This window comes from Phoxinus phoxinus, assembly GCF_949152265.1.
Source record: "Phoxinus phoxinus genome assembly, chromosome: 19".
NCBI classification, from domain to species: domain Eukaryota; kingdom Metazoa; phylum Chordata; class Actinopteri; order Cypriniformes; family Leuciscidae; genus Phoxinus; species Phoxinus phoxinus.
In genome coordinates, this window is record NC_136894.1 from 31,103,237 (window position 1) to 31,123,635 (window position 20,399).

Consider the following 20,399-nt stretch of genomic DNA (forward strand, 5'->3'; position numbering starts at 1 on the left):
AAAATTGTGGAGTGAGGGGAACTAAAAATAGCTATATATTTTTGCAAATATTTCGCTTTATTTAGCCTAAAATTAGACTTATACGCGACAGGCCCATTTGTTTTTGTTTTTTCTCTCAAAAACACAATTTTATATGGCATATTTATTTACCATGCTGCAAACATTTTTAAATATTCTGGAAAATTTGCTTGAAAAGTAAGCTGTGTCTGTTTTGTCATTGTGCATTAGTGGTCAGCTATCCAAATGTTTAAAAAAATATATATATTTCCACATATCCATTGAGCTTCTCTCACCTGTGACTGCGATCAAGATTTCTTCATCATAGTCATATTGACTTCTAAACTATTGTTATCTTTATGTTTTACATGTATGTACAGTTGGGTGTCATCAGCATAACAGAGGTACGACACACCAAATGTACTCATATTGATCCCAAGGGTAACAGTATAATGAGGATAGTGGATGCCATAATAAGCTGACTGAAAACCTTCTATTAGGCCTATAGATAAGAATGACTGGAAGCATTTGAGAACAGTACCTGTGATACCAACCAAACGTTCCTGCCCAGATAAACGAATCCTGTTATCTACAAAGTCAAAAGCCGAGCTCAAGTCTAATAAAGACAGTGTCTCGCGCCTGTAGTCATTAAAATATCATTAAAAACCCTTAAAAGAGCAGACTCAGTGTTGTGGAGGGTTCAGCCAGCCAGTTCAAATATCAGAGACGGAATGAGTGTGCAAGAAATTCAGCAACTGTATAAAGACAGATTTTGGGTGAATTAGAGAGAAATGGCAGGTTGGAAAATGGTCTATAATTTGCATATAATGATTCGGTGGTGGAAACACAGAATTCAGCAGAGAGTGAGGATCCAAAAGCAGTTTATATTCAGTATAATAAGTAGTATAATAAGTCATATAGTCCATCCATCAATGCAAAGGGTCTGTCACGATTACCAGTGAGAGTGCCCATCATTACCAGCAGAGGGCACTCCATCCCCGACTATTGCCCTCATGAAACTACATTTCCCATAACTCTCTGCGTGGGAACATAAACTTATAACAGGCAGTGGTCAAAAACACCGGGTAATCAGTCCAAACAGTGACAGGGCAGAGGAACACAGACGAACAGGGGAAAACAGAGAACAGGGAGATGGTGCATTTAAATAGACAGGGTATTGATATGATTAACAAGACTGAAACCATAAACTAATATTGAGCATTGTCTGTGGAGACAGTAAGAGCTGCATCTGCTGGATCATAAGCTGACAGGTGTAACAATAAGTCATTTTGGCTTATGTCATAATTATACATTTTTGAGTCATAATTTCGACTTTTCAAATCATTTCAAGTCTATTCAAATCATTTCAAATCCAACTTTTATCTCATATGTATGACATTTGAAGTCATAATATTTATGCATTGTTTGTGATTAAAAGTATGGTTAAAAACTGCAATAGTAGTTGCCAAAAATGTACCATACAAAAATACGATGGCAATGTTTTGAGTGTTACTGGATTGCATATTGACGCCTGTATACTACCATATATTTCATTAAAGTGATGCAAATACACCAATCTAGAACTGTACAAGACAATATTACAGGTGGTAAATTAGAGAGAGATGGTAAATCATTGTGAGTGCTGAGAACCACATCGGCTCTTTGTAATGTTCAGAGCGACTGAAGCTTATTCTGAACAAGATCCTTTCAAGAACATTTCAGTTTATGCCGCTGCTTTATGAATGTCACGTGATACAGCTTCACATGGAGGCTGTATAGTTAAATGCAACAGAAGTAAACTCTTGAAACATACTTTATTTCACCATATTGGAATATATATATATATATACAAAAATGCATACCAACAAAAGTATTATTTACATATGTTGTTTCATTAGTTAAATACAAATACATACAAATGTCAGAAAACCTCTACACAATGAAATAATTTTAAGGCTGGAATACACTGACTTTTGACCCGATTTACCGTCTGAATGAGGGGACGGCACACTGTAAAAAAGAAATCCCAATTGCAAAATGTTCTTCTAACAAATGTAGAAAAGTAGCTTGAACCAAATCTTGCGTGAACTAAATAAGAATACTCTAAACGTGTTGCTAAGTTTTGTTGACCTCACTTAAGTTTAAATGTTGTCCCAACTTTCCAAATGGAGTTATCTGAACAAACTATTTTATGTTTAACAATTTGCATTGCATTGCAGCTTGGAAAAAATATGTGGTAACTATTATTGAAAAATATATACTGTAATTTCTTTGCATTTGAAAATCAGACATGGAGATGAAAGCACAATGAGTGTAGCTTGCATTGCTAATGCTAAACAATCTGTAGTTGCTTTGACAAGAATTTTTAAGTTCAGTTCAAAAGACCTGTTACTCATTAGATGAACAAAAGTGTTTAAGTTTACTTTAATTGGAGCAGACAAGTTGAGTTATCTTAAAAAGTTGAATGTGATGGGTTGCCTTATTTGTTTTTAAGTTAGGTTAAAGAAAATCAAATAAAAATTGACAATGTAGTAGTTGCTGAAAGTCAGACTGCAGGTTTGAGCAGCATGAGAGATCTCAGAAAATCTCTTAGTGTATGATTGGCACAGACAGATTTGTTTTAGCTTAATCAGGGAATACATATCCAGGAAGAGATTAAAAGTGTTTTATATTTTGAGCCAATTTTATAACACATTGTTTTCATGTGTCGTGTCTAGTAACGAGGGACATGTTTCCGCCTGAGTGTCAAATTGTGTGATGTCCAGTTTTTAACCATTTACAAAAGGCAGCAAGTGTATGATTCATAGTGTTTTAAAATGTGTGAAGACGTTGTGTGGATTCCAACCTTCCTCAATCATAATCAAGTCACATATATTTCCAGAGCTTTTTACAGTACAGATTGTTTCAAAGCAGACAGATCAATAATTATGTTGAATATTAAGATATTTAAAAGTAATATTATTATTTTTTAAAGTTTTTACTATACTTACTAACTCTTTAGAAACAATAGTTGATATTCAATAAAAACTATAACTCAGAGATCAAGAAATAGGATTGGTCACCCTTCAGTCACTATATATACTCTCTATAGTCCAAATCTTTAACTATATAGGCCACTTGCAGAATCAAATCTTGGTGTATATATTATATATTGGAGAGATATGTAGACAGAATCCTCTGAAGATCTGTTTAGTGCTCAATGAAAATTACAAATAACCTCATCAGAACCTTCCAGCAATCCGCAACACAAGTTGAACTGCCATAATCACTATATATGCAATAACTATTATAATCACCAAAATCCCATTCACCATCTCTGGCCAACTCAACCGTTTTCGATCAGGATGGGGGGCAGCTGGGAAGAGAGCAAACATTTTACATTTTTAAACACACTGTTCAGGTTTTTTTTTTTTAAAGCCTCTTGCTTTATTGTTCTTCTGTGTTACCTTTGTGTTTTCCAGTGGAGCCAGATTCTGTATAAGATAAGAAAATATTAGTCACAGTTATACAGTTTAGCTTCGGTTTGAAAGAGAAAAACCCAAGCTCATGATGTATTAAATTATAATATTTCCCCTCCTCCACTGATCTTCTCTCACCGGTGACTGTGACTGTGATCCAGACTTCATTATCTGAGTCCAGAACTCTGTATACTCCAGTGTCGTTGACTGTGAACTCATGAATGATCAGAGTCTCGTCTCTGTCGGTCAGTCGGTCACTGCTGACCCCGTGACCTCTCGTCCACAGCTCTGTCCAGCCTGAGCTAGAGCTTCTCTCCACTTTATCAGCGTTGGTCAACAGAACATCCAACTTCAGATCCTCTCCTTTCTGCACTGAGATCTCATCTGAGGAGACACACAGAGACATTTATCCTCAATCATTATTATAATGTGTCAATCAGTCAAGGCCATAAACACATATTTAGGATCAAAGGGACCAAATGTAATCAGTCATTGAAAAGCCTCTAAGAATCAACTAATCTAAATATTAGATCATTGTTACATTTAATGTTTTTGCTGGTTTAATATTTTGACCATGCAATACCCACATTATTAGATGTGTTTTAACATTATCAGGAAATCTGTCATGATTCTGCCTTGTCCTTGATTTTCTCTAGTCTTGAGGCAGGATCATGACAGAGCCATGTTTTGTGTGTAGCACATGGCCTTGTGTTTGGGCCATGTGCTTGTGTTGTCTCGTTACTCAACCCCGCCCCCTTGTTCTCCTCGTTAGTCATTATTGTTTCATCTGAGTCACCTGTTGTCATTATCAGTTTCTCCCTATTTAATCCCCTTGTGTTCCGGCAGCCATATAATCCAGCCAATCCCAGGATGTCTTTCGAAAGAGTAGGGGTGTAACCCCGGTGTCCTGGCCAAATTTGCCCCTTGGCCTCTGTCCATCATGGCCTCCTCCTCATCCCCATATACTGATTGGCTTCATCACTGTCTCCTCTCCACCAGTAAGCTGGTGTGTGGTGGGCGTTCTGGCGCAATATGGCTGCCATCGCATCATCAGGTGGATGCTGCACATTGGTGGTGGTTGAGGATATTCCCCCTTCTATGTAAAGCGCTTTGAGTGTCCAGAAAAGCGCTATATAAATGTAATGAATTAATTAATTGAATTAATTGTGTTTGCTGTCCTGTGCTGGTTAATTATCATACTTTGTGTGAAACAACCCGTTGAAAGTCTTGTCTGGAAAGAAGTGATTGATCCTGTCTTTACTGTTAAGGTGCGTGCACACTACAAGCGACAAAGCGACACGTTACCATTCATTTCAATGGGGAGCTGGCGTTTTCCGGCGACACGCGCGATCGCGGCCGTTGGCGACCTGATGGGGCGTGTCTGGCGACGCGACAAAGTTGAGATGTGTTTAACTTTATGCAAATGAAGAGCGACTTTCGGGAGCAACAACCAATAGGAGTGAAGTCAGGAGCGCGCGTGATCATCCTTCACTCTCTGACAGAGGCAAGTTGAACGAGAAGCTAATTTTAGCAGTCAGAAACTGTCCTATAAGTTGTGATATATCTCCGTGTGCATACAGTGGTGTTCACAGCACTGACTCAGAGCCGGATTGGTTTCGTGGACCCACATAGACCGGTATTTGCCCGTTTGTTGCAATTAAATAGCCGCGATGGCAAAAAGCACTCACAGTTTCTCGTTCATCTTTAATATTATGAATGTTATGTACCGATTCCATTTATATTTCGAATTTTCCTTCAAAAATGTTTGTTTGTAGTGGCAAGAAAACGGATTTGTTGTCTACAACATGGAGAAACATCCGTGAATGTCACTCACAAACATTACTAGGCAACCAGTAGCGGGAATGCCCACTAGCGACCGCACCGCCAGCCACTGGCGACCTGCAGCGACAAAGTCGCTTGTAGTGTGCACGCACCTTTAGTCTAGTGTCTAGTCTTTTATCTTAGTCTAGTGTTGTCAGTCTAAAGTAGTCTAAAACCTGTCTTGTTTTGCCCCCTCGTGGGTTTTGTTTTCTCTGTTTTTTGTCTTTAAATAAATGTTGTGTGTTGCATACTGCCTGCGCTTGGTTTCATCCTCATAACAAAATCCAGAAACACACACTGGTGGTTTGATCAGTTTTGACTTTACCTTGAATATGAAGATGATACTCCAGGATCTGTCGCTCCAGCACCGTCTGATCATTATTGTAATAAACTCTTAAAATGTATTTCCCAGCGTCACTGAATCTCAGATCCTTGATGATGATGTCACATGATCCTCCTTTAAACACTCGGCCATTTTCACTCTCACATTCTTCATTCTCACAGACAGGGATTTCATCTTCCTGATGGAATAAACTATGAGTTATCTCTCTGTCCACAAATTCACATGACAGGGTGACGTTTCCTCCTTTTGTCCCCGACACAGGTTTAGTGGATGTTCCTACAAACACAGACAGAATACAATTAATTCAATACAAAGTATCAATACTAAAAAAAATCAATGCCTATTCTCCGTAATCAATGTCATCATTAAATATTCTTATTTTAGTCAAATATATAACTGAAGGTATTAAGAAACCAACAATATTAGCTGTGCCACTTTTTAAAATGTATAAATGTTGATGACTACAGTGTAAAGCAGGATCAGATGTTGTCAGTGCAGATGTAGTAATTCCTGAATAATGTTTATTAATAAATGAACTGAGAGTCATGGTGTGGGATGATGTAATATCCTGAGAAATTTCCATCATTAATCCACAAATGTCAAGCAAAGACATTTGGTGCAAAAGAGAAACAATCAACTAAAATAACTCTACCTGGAACTGAAAATCAAAAATTGTTACGATTTATAAACAAAAATGATACTGACCGCTATATTTGATAAAGTAAACCAGCAGAAGCAGAAGTTTTGAAACCCTGATGATAAAACAGAAGAGATGGTTTATGTCACAGACACACATTTATACAGGGATAAAACACTTTCCTGAATGGTCAAATATTACTAAACAATGACTTTCATTTAGTCTGAACATTTAACACATGTCGATCTTACATGATAAAAATGTACAATAAGAAACATCAAACTATAAACTGAATCGTTTAATAAATTATTCCAGTGTAATACTGAAAATGACCAGTCAAACTCAATAAACAAATAGGCTTTAGAAACTCACTAACAATCTAATGATATATGAATAACCCCACTAATAAAAAACATAATCATAATCGCAGTAATGGACTTGTCGACTCTTCACTAGCAGGTTTAGATCTCGCCTGAGAGCCCAAATACCTTCCAGTGTAAACTAAACGAGCCAATGAAGATGTCGTGCGAGATTTGCATCTATTTTCTTAAAAGAGCTCAATTGCAGATATCAAGAATTATAGTTTTTACCTTTTGAAATACAATTACAGATAGAATATCAAGAATTCGTATTTCTGCGAGTGGTCCAGGACGTCAATGTTGATATCAATAATTAAACAAATTAAATTTTAAATTCCTGATATCAAATATTGTCATTGTTATTAGTAGAAATCTAATTCCTGATATCAAGAATTAGCATTAACTAGTAAAAATGTAATTGTTGATATCAAGATCTCATATCATGGGAATTAATAAAAGTCTTATTTCATTATCACTAGCAGGTTTAGTTTTCCACAAACAAACAAAAATATTGGTATAATAACCCCAAAACACACAGCTGGATTTATATTTAAAAACATGAAAACTTACATGGTAAAAGTTCTGAACGAGTCTTTTGTTCTGGTGTCAAAACTCGTGATCCACAGCAGGTTCAGCAGCAATTCAAACTCAAACTGAAAGTGTATTCCACACAGGTGAGCGTTTAGGAGTATAAAAATAGCCCATGACACTTACTTCCCACTAAAGGTGGAGTCTGACTATAGTCCAAAAATGTCCTACTAGTTTTCTATTCAAAGCAGATTGAGCTGTCAGAAGAAACATATTATATTGCGTGTTGTTTCAGTGTTCAGTATTTGTCCATTCAGTGTTCCCCTCTAGCACATTGGACAGCGTAATGATAAGCTTAAGAGAGCAAATCAATAAAAATTAGAGAACAGGGATTAGATAAGATAAGATAAGTTAATAGGAATTTAGCAATATGAATATGAATATAGGCCCAGACTATAAAGAGGAAAAACGCCTATGTTTTCACTTATTCTGATTTTGACGTTTAGATCTAGGCTTTCTGATGACGGAGTGCTGCAAAAGCTCTGTGAAGTTTATCCAGCGGTCTCACAATGTTCATAATAATAGACTAGTGTTGAATTGACATTGGACAAGTGCAGACAGTCTTTCTTGCAGCATATAGAGATGGAGATGTTGGTCTAATGGATTAAACCACTGAACTGGTATATCAAAGGTTGCTGGTTTGATCCCAGCAGCCACCACCAGTGTGTCCTTGAGCAAGACACTTTACTCCATGTTGCTCCAGGGGGATTGTCCCTGCAATAAATGCACTGTAAGTCGCTTTGGATAAAAGCGTCTGCCAAATGCATAAAAATGTAAAAATGTAAAATATAGTGGACCATGGCCTATAATCTTACAGAGATATAAATATAAAAAAATTAAATGATGGGCAAAAAAATGTAATGAAACTAAAACTTCCAAGTGGCAGCAAATCATGTCATAACGAGTGGGTCATTCAACAATTCAGTCAAACAATAGGCTTGTTTGAGATGCGCCTTGCCTCGCCTGAAATGTATGCGAGAGTATGCGGCTGCAGTGATGGGAGGAGTGAAAAAAGCGCAGGCAAGCCAGACAGTTCTCTCTTCTCGTAGTGGATCTGATACCTGTGAGATCAAAGATGGATATCACGGGATTCACGCTCGTGCACAGTGTTGCTAATAAACTGGATGTAATTTAAGTTCTGTTGCTTAAATATGAAAGTAAATATAATGAACAAGACACCCAAATCACTTGTTAGGCTATATAATCCCATTCCAAATACGTGTTTATCAATCTTTTTTTTCTTTCTTTAATACATGTCTAATATATATATATTTTAATTACATAATCACATAATCCATATAGAGATCGCACTGTCAGAGAGTTTGGGAATATTCACAGATCATTTATACACATAAAACATGATATCAGAGTTTTAATATCAAACATTTTAAAAGAGAACATTACATCATGGTTGTTTAAACCAATGAGCATTAAGCTGTGTCGTCAGCAAGTCGTTTCCCATCATGCTTTTGATCAGCGCAGTCGGTGGAGAGCAACTGCGCGCGACTGCAGAATCCGACAGGTGTGCCTTGCGCTCGCGAGAGATTTTTGACATACGTCAGCATGACATCAGAGCCAGGCGGAACGCAGTCGGACACATTTCTAACCGGCATGCATCTCGCGGTGATCACCGGTGATCGGTTCTGCGCAGATTTTGCTCATCTCAAACAAGCCTAATCTGTTAAGCGGCTGTGACTGTTCTGTGACTGCGTCCGGAAGCTTGTTCAGATCAGGCAAAGCTCAAAGGTTTGCAGGGTTTGAAGGACTTCTGTGTACAACATACTTTCTCATTAGAAATGATAACATCAAAAGTGGAAAAAGTGTATTAAAAAAACTTAAGTTTACACACAACTTTCAAACGCCATATTTTTAGCTTTGTAGTGTTGTATAAAATCAATAAGCTATCACGGTTTCAATAGTACCTGTGTTGCGAGGTCCGTTTCAAGTGAAACCTAGCAAAGGCCCCCACTGAAGTAATGGAAAGATTGAGTTCAGATTGTGATGTTAATACTAAATCAAATCTAGAGAATGAGCTATAGCTGATCCCCGTATTCAATACAGCGATGGATGTGCACGCTAATGTGAAAGTTTACTAAAATTAGCAAAAACAAAACACTTACAATGAAAATCGTGTTTTCCCGTCAAGATGGTAAAGGGATTATCTTTTTGCCAAGTTCAAGGGGTCACCCACGTTTGGAAAAGAAATCTGAAATGAAAGATTTTGATGTCTATTGCCAGTAGGCTACATTGCACTGCTCACAAAAGCCGCTTTTCCACTGTCGGGCCGAAAGGTTGTAAGAACGGTGAGGAGTGTTTCCAGTTGTGTTTCCACATGATGGTAATTCCCCAAAAAATCCCAACATAACAGAAACTTTCTTCTAAACTAGCATAACAAAACATTAAACACTACTAAATCCCACAATTAATATTAATCTGGCACCCAAAAAATATTATAACACTCAATTTTAGCATTCACTCAAATCTCCATTTTGAGTGTCATGGCAAAGCATGCTGGGAAATAGTATTTCAAGTACTTTCAATACAAGGTCTCTCGCTCCTTCTCTCTGCCGTGCGCTCGCTACACATGCGCGCTCTTGCTCGCTCGCTCTAGATTCCAGGAGATTAAAGGGGTCCGGGACGGTGTATGCCAGATATGCCATGGGAATGCCTGGTTCAGAAACTGCGTTAGAAGAATGAACCTGTCGGGTAATTGGCGAGCTCCTTCAATAGGGTCTGGTGGCCAAGGTCGCTGATGACCTGTATTGTGGCGCTGACACTCTTGAGGACCTTTTTGCGGTGTGGAAAAAGGTATTAGTGGCCCTCCAGGCATGCAATCTGTGCATAGCTCCCAGTATGACTGTCCTTGCCCTGGTCCAGACCGACATTTTGGGGTTTGAAATTCAATGATCTGCTACCAAACAATTCTCTCATCAGAGTAATCAGTGTAGAGTAATCAGTGTAGAGTAATCAGTGTAGAGTAATCAGTGTAGAGTAATCAGTGTAGAGTAATCAGTGTAGAGTAATCAGTGTAGAGTAATCGGTGTAGAGTAATCAGTGTAGAGTAATCAGTGTAGAGTAATCGGTGTAGAGTAATCAGTGTAGAGTAATCAGTGTAGAGTAATCGGTGTAGAGTAATCGGTGTAGAGTAATCAGTGTAGAGTAATCAGTGTAGAGTAATCAGTGTAGAGTAATCAGTGTAGAGTAATCGGTGTAGAGTAATCAGTGTAGAGTAATCAGTGTAGAGTAATCAGTGTAGAGTAATCGGTGTAGAGTAATCAGTGTAGAGTAATCGGTGTAGAGTAATCAGTGTAGAGTAATCGGTGTAGAGTAATCGGTGTAGAGTAATCAGTGTAGAGTAATCAGTGTAGAGTAATCGGTGTAGAGTAATCAGTGTAGAGTAATCAGTGTAGAGTAATCAGTGTAGAGTAATCGGTGTAGAGTAATCAGTGTAGAGTAATCGGTGTAGAGTAATCAGTGTAGAGTAATCGGTGTAGAGTAATCGGTGTAGAGTAATCAGTGTAGAGTAATCAGTGTAGAGTAATCGGTGTAGAGTAATCAGTGTAGAGTAATCAGTGTAGAGTAATCGGTGTAGAGTAATCAGTGTAGAGTAATCGGTGTAGAGTAATCAGTGTAGAGTAATCAGTGTAGAGTAATCAGTGTAGAGTAATCAGTGTAGAGTAATCAGTGTAGAGTAATCAGTGTAGAGTAATCGGTGTAGAGTAATCGGTGTAGAGTAATCAGTGTAGAGTAATCGGTGTAGAGTAATCAGTGTAGAGTAATCGGTGTAGAGTAATCGGTGTAGAGTAATCAGTGTAGAGTAATCAGTGTAGAGTAATCGGTGTAGAGTAATCAGTGTAGAGTAATCAGTGTAGAGTAATCGGTGTAGAGTAATCGGTGTAGAGTAATCAGTGTAGAGTAATCAGTGTAGAGTAATCGGTGTAGAGTAATCGGTGTAGAGTAATCGGTGTAGAGTAATCAGTGTAGAGTAATCAGTGTAGAGTAATCAGTGTAGAGTAATCAGTGTACAGTAATCGGTGTAGAGTAATCAGTGTAGAGTAATCAGTGTAGAGTAATCAGTGTAGAGTAATCAGTGTACAGTAATCGGTGTAGAGTAATCAGTGTAGAGTAATCGGTGTAGAGTAATCGGTGTAGAGTAATCGGTGTAGAGTAATCAGTGTAGAGTAATCAGTGTAGAGTAATCAGTGTAGAGTAATCGGTGTAGAGTAATCAGTGTAGAGTAATCAGTGTAGAGTAATCAGTGTACAGTAATCGGTGTAGAGTAATCAGTGTAGAGTAATCGGTGTAGAGTAATCAGTGTAGAGTAATCGGTGTAGAGTAATCGGTGTAGAGTAATCAGTGTAGAGTAATCAGTGTAGAGTAATCGGTGGCGTAAGTGTTCGTAAGTGTTAATAACCGGTCTCGAGTCCCACACAGGAGCTCCAGAAGGATAAGAGGAAGAGTAACAACAGTGCAAGATGAGAGAGGATCAGGCCTGGGACATTTATGTTGTGTTTTATTATGTTTATATGCGGCATTAGTTTCGTTTTGCAGTGTTTATTTATTACGATTTATTCCGCCTCCCTCTTTTAAATTGCTACATTGGTGCTGAAATCAGGAAGGAGGAACGAGAATTTATTTTGATTACTAAAATATGTGAATATAATTCTACATTTAGTATGTTAATGTAAATGTCTTTGTTTTACTGCTGTTTATTTGATCAGACAACATATTTAACATTGAAGACCTGTTGACATTTTTATTAGATCAAGCTTTATGTGCCACAGAAGAGATTTACATTTATATTTTCTCTTGAAAACAGCTTATATGTACATATTAATGCTCCCCAATCGAATATATAACATCTAAAGATTTAGCCATACACAATGTTCATGTTTAACACGGGTCGCCTCAATCATTTAAACCTGTTCAAGTTTCTCTGGTGCTAAAATAGGACAACATTTACCACAACATCTCAGCTTCTCTGAAATGAAAGTAAATCAGACCAACAGGAAAAGCATCTGAGACACAGTTGTCTATTTTAATTAATGGTAAACTTACATTAAATGGTTCACACACCCCTTATGATGAGCAACAAATCGAGGACCGTGACGTCGCCCGGTATGGCGCAGCCGGGGCCCCACCCTGGAGCCAGGCCCGGGGTTGGGGCTCGTATGGAAGCGCCTGGTGGCCGGGCCTCCCCCCACGGGGTCCGGCCGGGCTCAGCCCGAAGGAGCGACGTGGGGCCGCCTTCCCGTGGGCTCACCACCTGCAGGAGGGGCCATAAGGGGGCGGTGCTGAGAGGATCGGGCGGCAGTCGAAGGCGGGGGCCTCGACAACCCGATCCCTGGACACGGAAACTAGCTCTAGGGACGTGGAACGTCACCTCGCTGGCGGGGAAGGAGCCTGAGGTTGTGCATGAGGTTGAGAGGTTCCAACTAGAGATAGTTGGTATCACCTCTACGCACGGCTTAGGCTCTGGAACCACACTCCTTGAGAGAGGATGGACTCTTCACCACTCTGGAGTTGCCCATGGTGAGAGGCGGCGGGCTGGTGTGGGTTTGCTTATAGCCCCCCAGCTCAGCCCCCATGTGTTGGAGTTTACCCCGGTGAACGAGAGGGTCGTTTCCCTGCGCCTACGGGTCGGGGATAGGTCTCTCACTGTTGTGTGTGCCTACGGGCCAAACGGCAGTGCAGAGTACCCGGCCTTCTTGGGCTGCGTTCGAAACCGCATACTCAATGAGTAGGTACTTAATTTCAATAAGTACTTACTTAACGAGCGCTAAAAGAGTAGGTACTTTATAGCCAAATCTCGTTAAGTATGAATGCGAACCGGACATCTGCCATGTTGACGTTATCATGTGACCTACGCTGCGTTATCACAAGTGCAACAACTTAAAAGATTTGAACGACACGTTTAATTCATCTATCTGTAAATATCTTGATATTGATTAAACTTGCTCATTTTATGGTATTTTTAAAGAAACTGCTGCCCATTTATTTTGTGAATACATTTAGGGTTGATTTAAGTTCTTATATTTAACCCTACTTATGTGACCCACCGTTTTATCCTTAACGATATTATTTATTTTTTATAACGAAATCCCCAAATTGTCATCTTTTGAATATGTTGTTCATTTCTATTTCTATCTAATATGTTGTTTAATTTTATTTCCAAACATTTTCATCCACAAGCAAAAGTGGCTTACTGCTGTTTTCCTCTTTTTCTGTCGTTTCATCCCTCAGGCCTATAAATATCTAATGCATTTTTTAAATGTATTATAATTACTTATTTAAGAAAATATATATTAAGATATTCAACCTTTTTCCTGTGTATACAATCTCATATTATGAATGCAAACATAATATATATATGATATATATATATACACACCTCATGACTACATTTTCATTCAAACAATTAAAGCATTAATTAATTAATTAATTATATTTGATTTACTGACAACAATGATAAATATTAATAAATGAGTAAATGAATGAATGAAAGTCACCACACAATAAAAAAATGCATATACAAGTAAACACATGAAACAAAGCTTTATTCAAACTACAATCATGTAGACTACAGGCGCTGAACCACATCTACTGCCATCTCAACACAGCGGTTCCCCTTCTGCGGCTTTATTCTGATGAACCAGCGGACCGCCGGAGGTGAGCCGTGCCGGAGGTTGTTGCGTGATGTGTTGTGCTTCACGATCTGAGGCAATAAGGGCCGGTGGAGTGATGGAGGGTCTCGTCCATGGCACGATCTTCAGCTCTGTGCTCCTCATCCTCAGTGCTCACACCAGTCTGCTGACATTTCAGATCCTACAAAAATGCACAAACATAACACAAAAGCAGTCATTTTAACAGCACAATGTCATTTGATTTCAGTATTATTTAGAAGACAAGAACGCTTTTTTTCCACAAATGCCGCCATCATCTTTCCTTGCAGGTCCTGCTCCACCACAACAGCTGTGCAGAAAATGCACAGAAATAGAGTATCAGAAAAGTGCTTTAATAGTTCTGTTTGAAATTACAATAATTAAAATAAACTACAACTTAATATTTAAATAGTTGTTGTTATTAATTTCTGTAGTATACTCACTCAAAGCCTTTGATGCAGCATCAGCTTCATGAGCCTCTCTCCACCGGATAAACACACATCTGTTCTTCTGTCCCTGTAACATCCAGACAAGACTCCCATGACCTCTGTGATTTATGAGCTCAACACTACATTTACATGTTGAGGTTGTTTTAACTTTTTATCCAACATAGATGTTCCTCAATTTATCAACAGTACTAATGGACAAATAAAATAGATAACTTATGTTTAGTTAAATTATAGATTTGTTCTACATAACAACACACATACCACTCAGATGTATATTTCATGTTGTGCAATACTGCAATACTTATAAAAGATTTTCCTGTCAGATGTAAATAGACGTTTAAAATAAGCGTCTTTAAGATGTTTATGTAAATCCACGTTAGAGACGTAACTTACGTGTCCTTACTGGAGCTCCCCTGTCAGCTAGAGCTATACATAATAAAACGTGTTTTTACAGCAAAATCACAACTATACTATACTGTCTAACTCCTTTACACCTTCAACAGTTAAAACGTTTACTCTATAGTAGTTTAACACATGCAATTTTAACACAAGGAACCGTGTTTACTCACATTTGAAACCCCGCGCGTCGCTGATCTCCGTGATGTTTGATAATGACGTATGCTCTCGCGTGGCCTCCTGGGATAGAAGAGTATCCATCGGACTGCACTCGAAAATCTGTCTGGAAGCAGTAAGCCATCCGGGAACTCCTCGCCTACTCTTTTATGAATACTGATGTTTCGAACGTACTTCTTCCTTCACGTACTGTTTTCGCCTACTATATAGTAGGAAAGTAGGCATATTCGAACGCACTTAAGTCCGAATCTCGCGATAATTAGTACGTCACCCAGGTAATTCTCGCCTACTCTTTTATGATTCGTACATACTTTTTCGCTCGCCTACTCTTTTCCCCTACTATATAGTAGGGAAGTATGCGGTTTCGAACGCAGCCTTGGAGTCTCTGGGAGGGGTGCTAGAAAGTGCTCCGACTGGAGACTCCGTCGTTCTACTGGGGGACTTCAATGCTCACGTGGGCAACGACAGTGTAACCTGGAGGGGCGTGATTGGGAGGAACGGCCCCCCTGATCTGAACCCGAGCGGTGTTCAGTTATTGGACTTCTGTGCTAGTTACAGTTTGTCCATAACGAACACCATGTTCAAGCATAAGGGTGTCCATCAGTACACGTGGCACCAGGACACCCTAGGCCGTAGGTCGATGATCGACTTTGTGGTCGTTTCATCTGACCTGCGGCCGTATGTCTTGGACACTCGGGTAAAGAGAGGGGCGGAGCTGTCAACTGATCACCACCTGGTGGTGAGTTGGATCCGATGGCGGAAGAGGAAGCTGGACAGACTCGGCAGACCCAAGCGTACTGTAAGGGTCTGCTGGGAACGTTTGGCCGAGTCTCCTGTCAGAGAGATCTTCAACTCCCACCTCCGGCGGAGCTTCGACCGGATCCCGAGGGAGGCTGGAGATATTGAGTCCGAGTGGACCATGTTCTCCACCTCCATTGTCGAAGCGGCCACTCGGAGCTGTGGCCGTAAGGTCTCCGGTGCCTGTCGAGGCGGCAATCCCCGAACCCGGTGGTGGACACCGGAAGTAAGGGATGCCGTCAAGCTGAAGAAGGAGTCCTATCGGGCCTGGTTGGCTTGTGGGACTCCTGAGGCAGCTGACGGGTACCGGCAGGCCAAGCGAACTGCAGCCCGGGTGGTTGTGGAGGCAAAAACTCGGGCCTGGGAGGAGATCGGAGAGGCCATGGAAAATGACTATCGGCTGGCCTCGAAGAGATTCTGGCAAACCGTCCGGCGACTCAGGAGAGGGAAGCAGTGCCCCACCAACGCTGTTTACAGTGGAGGTGGGCAGCTGTTGACCTCAACTGGGGATGTCGTCGGACGGTGGAAGGAATACTTCGAGGATCTCCTCAATCCCGCCGTCACGTCTTCCATTGAGGAAGCAGAGGCTGAGGGCTCGGAGGTTGACTCGTCCATCTCCCAAGCTGAAGTCACCGAGGTAGTCAAGAAACTCCTCGGTGGCAAGGCACGGATGAGATCCGCCCTGAGTACCTCAAGTCTCTGGATGTTGCGGGGCTGTCTTGGCTGACACGCCTCTGCAGCATCGCGTGGCGGTCGGGGACAGTACCTCTGGGATGGCAGACTGGGGTGGTGGTCCCTCTTTTTAAGAAGGGGGACCGGAGAGTGTGTTCCAACTACAGGGGGATCACACTTCTCAGCCTCCCCGGGAAAGTCTATGCTAGGGTACTGGAGAGGAGATTACGGCCGATAGTAGAATCTCGGATTCAGGAGGAACAGTGCGGTTTTCGTCCCGGCCGTGGAACACTGGACCAGCTCTATACCCTCTACAGGGTGCTGGAGGGTTCATGGGAGTTTGCCCAACCAATCCACATGTGCTTTGTGGATTTGGAGAAGGCATTCGACTGTGTCCCTCGAGGCGGCCTGTGGAGGGTGCTCCGGGAGTATGGGGTCCGGGGTCCTTTGCTAAGGGCTGTCCGGTCCCTATACGACCGGAGCAGGAGCTTGGTTCGCATTGCCGGCAGTAAGTCAGACTTGTTCCCGGTGCATGTTGGACTTCGGCAGGGCTGCCCTTTGTCGCCGGTTCTGTTCATAATATTTATGGACAGAATTTCTAGGCGCAGCCAGGGGCCGGAGGTTGTCAGGTTCGGGGACCACACGATTTCGTCTCTGCTCTTTGCGGATGATGTTGTCGTGTTGGCCCCTACAGACCAGGACCTTCAGCATGCACTGGGACGGTTTGCAGCCGAGTGTGAAGCGGCTGGGATGAGAATCAGCACCTCCAAATCCGAGGCCATGGTCCTCAGTCGGAAAAGGGTGGCTTGCTCACTTCAGGTTGGTGGAGAGTTCCTGCCTCAAGTGAAGGAGTTTAAGTATCTTGGGGTCTTGTTCACGAGTGAGGGAAGGATGGAACGGGAGATTGACAGACGGATCGGTGCAGCTGCTGCAGTAATGCGGTCGTTGTACCGGTCTGTCGTGGTGAAGAAAGAGCTGAGCCGCAAGGCGAAGCTCTCGATTTACCGTCAATCTACGTTCCTACTCTCACCTATGGTCATGAGCTGTGGGTCATGACCGAAAGAACAAGATCCCGGATACAGGCGGCCGAAATGAGCTTTCTCCGTAGAGTGGCTGGGCGATCCCTTAGAGATAGGGTGAGGAGCTCGGTCACTCGGGAGGAGCTCAGAGTAGAGTCGCTGCTCCTCCACATCGAGAGGGGTCAGCTGAGGTGGCTCGGGCATCTGTTCCGGATGCCTCCTGAACGCCTTCCTGGAAAGGTGTTCCGGGCACGTCCCACCGGGAGGAGACCCCGAGGAAGACCTAGGACACGCTGGAGAGACTATGTCTCCCGGCTGGCCTGGGAACGCCTCGGTGTCCCCCCGGAAGAGCTGGAGGAAGTGTCTAGGGAGAGGGAAGTCTGGGTGTCTCTGCTTAGACTGCTGCCCCCGCGACCCGGCCCCGGATAAGCGGAAGAAGATGGATGGTAAACTTACAGCAATGCAAAGTGCTGGGTTATATTGAGTTAGTCAAATAAAGCACATTAATGTGTCATTTAGCTGATTTGTGGCTCATCATAGAAGCACGTTTTGCTGCTTTCCATCCTTTCTGCTGTCCACGATGGTAAATGATTTCTCCGGCGATGACTGTAGTCAGAAAAAACACAAACACAGCCAGTCCAACACCAGCGAACATCAACACACGCTCCGTCACCGTCACCTCGTCTACAGGGACAGAAGAGTTACTCACATTCATATACAGCCAGACAGTTTTAACTCATAACCAGATTTAGTGATGGGTTTCCATTAATTAAACAATCAAGATAACAACCGATGTGTTACCTGGGATTTCAACTTCTGCTTTTGGCTCTTCTGTTAAAATAATACCTGTAAATATATAATCAGTTTAACAAACACACATATAAAAAAAAACATTGTTTTAGTTGTTAGTTGTATATGGGAGAGTGGATTTAAATGAGCTTTTACTGTTTTTAAGTTGTGCTTTATGCAATATAAATGACAATATAATGACATTTTGTGTGTCCAAACTTTTAATTGATAGTGTATGTTTGTGATCCGTAAATATACAACAAGTGTATAAAATCTATTTAGCAAATAACTACACTTTTCCCACCCATGCATTTCTCTCAATTACAAACAGCCAAATCCATATTTTAATCCATATCTTAAAACAAAAATTATGTTTAGTGTCATCTTAAGTGGCTCATCTTACCCCCTACACGGATACGTTTGTGAAGATACGATGAGAAAAACTGAAATCTGGCACCTTCAATCTCCAGTCTGATGGGTTTGTCGAAGAACATCTCTGGAGCGTCAGACTTTATTCCACAGAAATAAAGTCCTGAATCTGACGCTGTTACTCCAGAAATAGTTAAAGAGACTCCGGTGACCCAACTGTCGGCAGTAATGTTCATACGATTGCTGTTTGGATTGTAGTTGATCAGAAGTCTTCTCCCGGTTTTGTCCTTCTCTGCAGAAATCAGCAGAACGAGTTCTTCAGATCTGAGAAGATACCAGGAGACTTCATCTCTGTTCCTCATGCTGCAGTTCAGAATGATGTTTTCTCCCGTCTGAACTCTCACATCAGAAGATCCTCCTGACAAATCTGGAGAGACATTGATAAACACTCATCCTTTTTAACTGTTGATAATACTAGCTACTGTATTTGATCATGAATGCTTGGAATAGAATATATTTACCACTGGATGTGATTTGCATAATCCAATAAGAAAATACACAGAAGAAGAAAATGACTTTCTCCATTGTGTCTGTCGTTCGTAAAGGTGTCGATCAGACTCAATGCAGAGACACTTAAACCACAAAGTGTTTCCACTTCCTTTCCAGAGCAAACTAAAGCTTTGACTAATGGTGTCATATGTGATAGCACGTAATGTTTAAGCGCTATGGTTAAACTTTCAGAAGAGTGCATGTGTTTGTTGTATTTTTAAAGAAGGGATATCCCTGAGATAACGGGAATGAGCATTGCATCAGTCTTCTGACATATGGGGAAAACCGAGGTAACGTTGCCTTTCAATACGGTTAACTCGCAAGTAAATTCTTCTGACACGTATGAGGAACACGAGTCCACAGCCCCATGGCAAGTTTAAAAAAATATAGGGACTTAAAATACATCCGAGAAGACGCGATTGAGTCCGGAACTGAAGCCTGTGGGGCATGACAACATTAGGTAAATGTTGAGGAACTAAGCAGACAATATCCGTGCTTGAAGAGCAGGCAAAAGTGGACCGTGAGGACCAGTCGGCCGCTGCACAGATGTCAGAAATGGACACTCCTATAGTCCAAGCCAAGCGTGCCACACGAGTCCTGAAAAGTGAACCCAAAGCGTCTCGATCACCCCCCGGTGGCTGGATGCAGTATCGGTCATAAACCCCGCTCTCTCCATGTAGCGTGCAGTGTCACATAGCCTTGTCTGGGCATAAAGACAGTGTTGCTGTCACTGGGCCCAAACGTGAGGCAGGAATCGTCCACTGAAAGAGCCTGCAGGTCACCAATTCACTTGGCCAACAGAAGAGCGGTCTTTAGCGAGAGAGGTCGAAGGTCGGATGTCATGAGCTGCTCAAACAGAGCACATGTATCGCTTTTACTGAGCGAAAATTGTACATGCCCACAGAAGGCGGTGTCCCAGCTTGTCTAGTATACTGTAGTATGGACTTGAGACTTGGGACTTGAGACCCCTTTGGTAATTGATATAGGCTAACACTGTCATGCTGTCCGATCGAGCCAGGACATGGCAGTGCTTAACCCTTAGAACCTGAAGCTAAAATGGGTGTTTTTCACATATTTAGATTTTTTTTACTGTAAAATTCTAAACCAATGTGCTATCTTCATGTGCAAGGTGTCATCTTATTCAGAAAAAGATTAGCTTTCAACAAATTACAGTTATTGACCATTATTGTGTGTGGTGAGTTTGTAAATAGAATTTAAATAGACACAAATAAAAAAAACGAGAATACATTTTCCAATTTTTATTTAGAAAAAAACCCTAAAAAATCACGAACGAAAGAAACTAACACTTTAAAGTT

At 41.2% G+C, this 20,399-nt stretch overlaps 2 protein-coding genes across 7 annotated transcripts in view; both read right to left on the reverse strand.

Moving 5' to 3' along the window:
* Positions 1-1,793: 1,793 nt before the first annotated feature.
* Positions 1,794-20,399, reverse strand: part of LOC306987630 (uncharacterized protein) — a 45,268-nt gene continuing 26,662 nt past the window's right edge. Inside the window, exons 2-6 of the mRNA XM_079592063.1 lie at positions 6,325-6,371; positions 5,602-5,895; positions 3,594-3,839; positions 3,444-3,470; positions 1,794-3,352 (exon numbers count right to left, since the gene is read on the reverse strand). Coding sequence (XP_079448189.1) covers positions 3,219-3,352; positions 3,444-3,470; positions 3,594-3,839; positions 5,602-5,895; positions 6,325-6,371 — 748 coding nt within the window. The 3' untranslated portion in view covers positions 1,794-3,218. The remainder of the gene's footprint in view (positions 3,353-3,443; positions 3,471-3,593; positions 3,840-5,601; positions 5,896-6,324; positions 6,372-20,399) is intronic.
* Positions 11,699-19,181, reverse strand: LOC306987631 (uncharacterized protein; the record flags this gene model as incomplete). Of its 6 annotated transcripts, none has more annotated exons than XR_013795205.1 (5): positions 19,056-19,169; positions 18,623-18,961; positions 18,178-18,207; positions 17,829-17,982; positions 11,699-12,256 (listed from the first exon to the last, which is right to left on the reverse strand). XR_013795205.1 is itself a non-coding variant. In XM_079592064.1 (4 exons), exons 1-4 carry the CDS (start codon positions 19,117-19,119, stop codon positions 17,888-17,890), a joined length of 660 nt encoding a protein of 219 aa, XP_079448190.1. In that variant the 5' UTR covers positions 19,120-19,167. The 6 variants fall into 6 exon arrangements, 3 of the variants coding, with proteins under 3 accessions (XP_079448190.1, XP_079448192.1, XP_079448191.1); XR_013795206.1 differs by having other exon boundaries at positions 11,946-12,256; positions 17,829-18,060; positions 18,569-18,961; positions 19,056-19,181; XR_013795207.1 differs by having other exon boundaries at positions 11,946-12,256; positions 17,829-18,060; positions 19,056-19,167.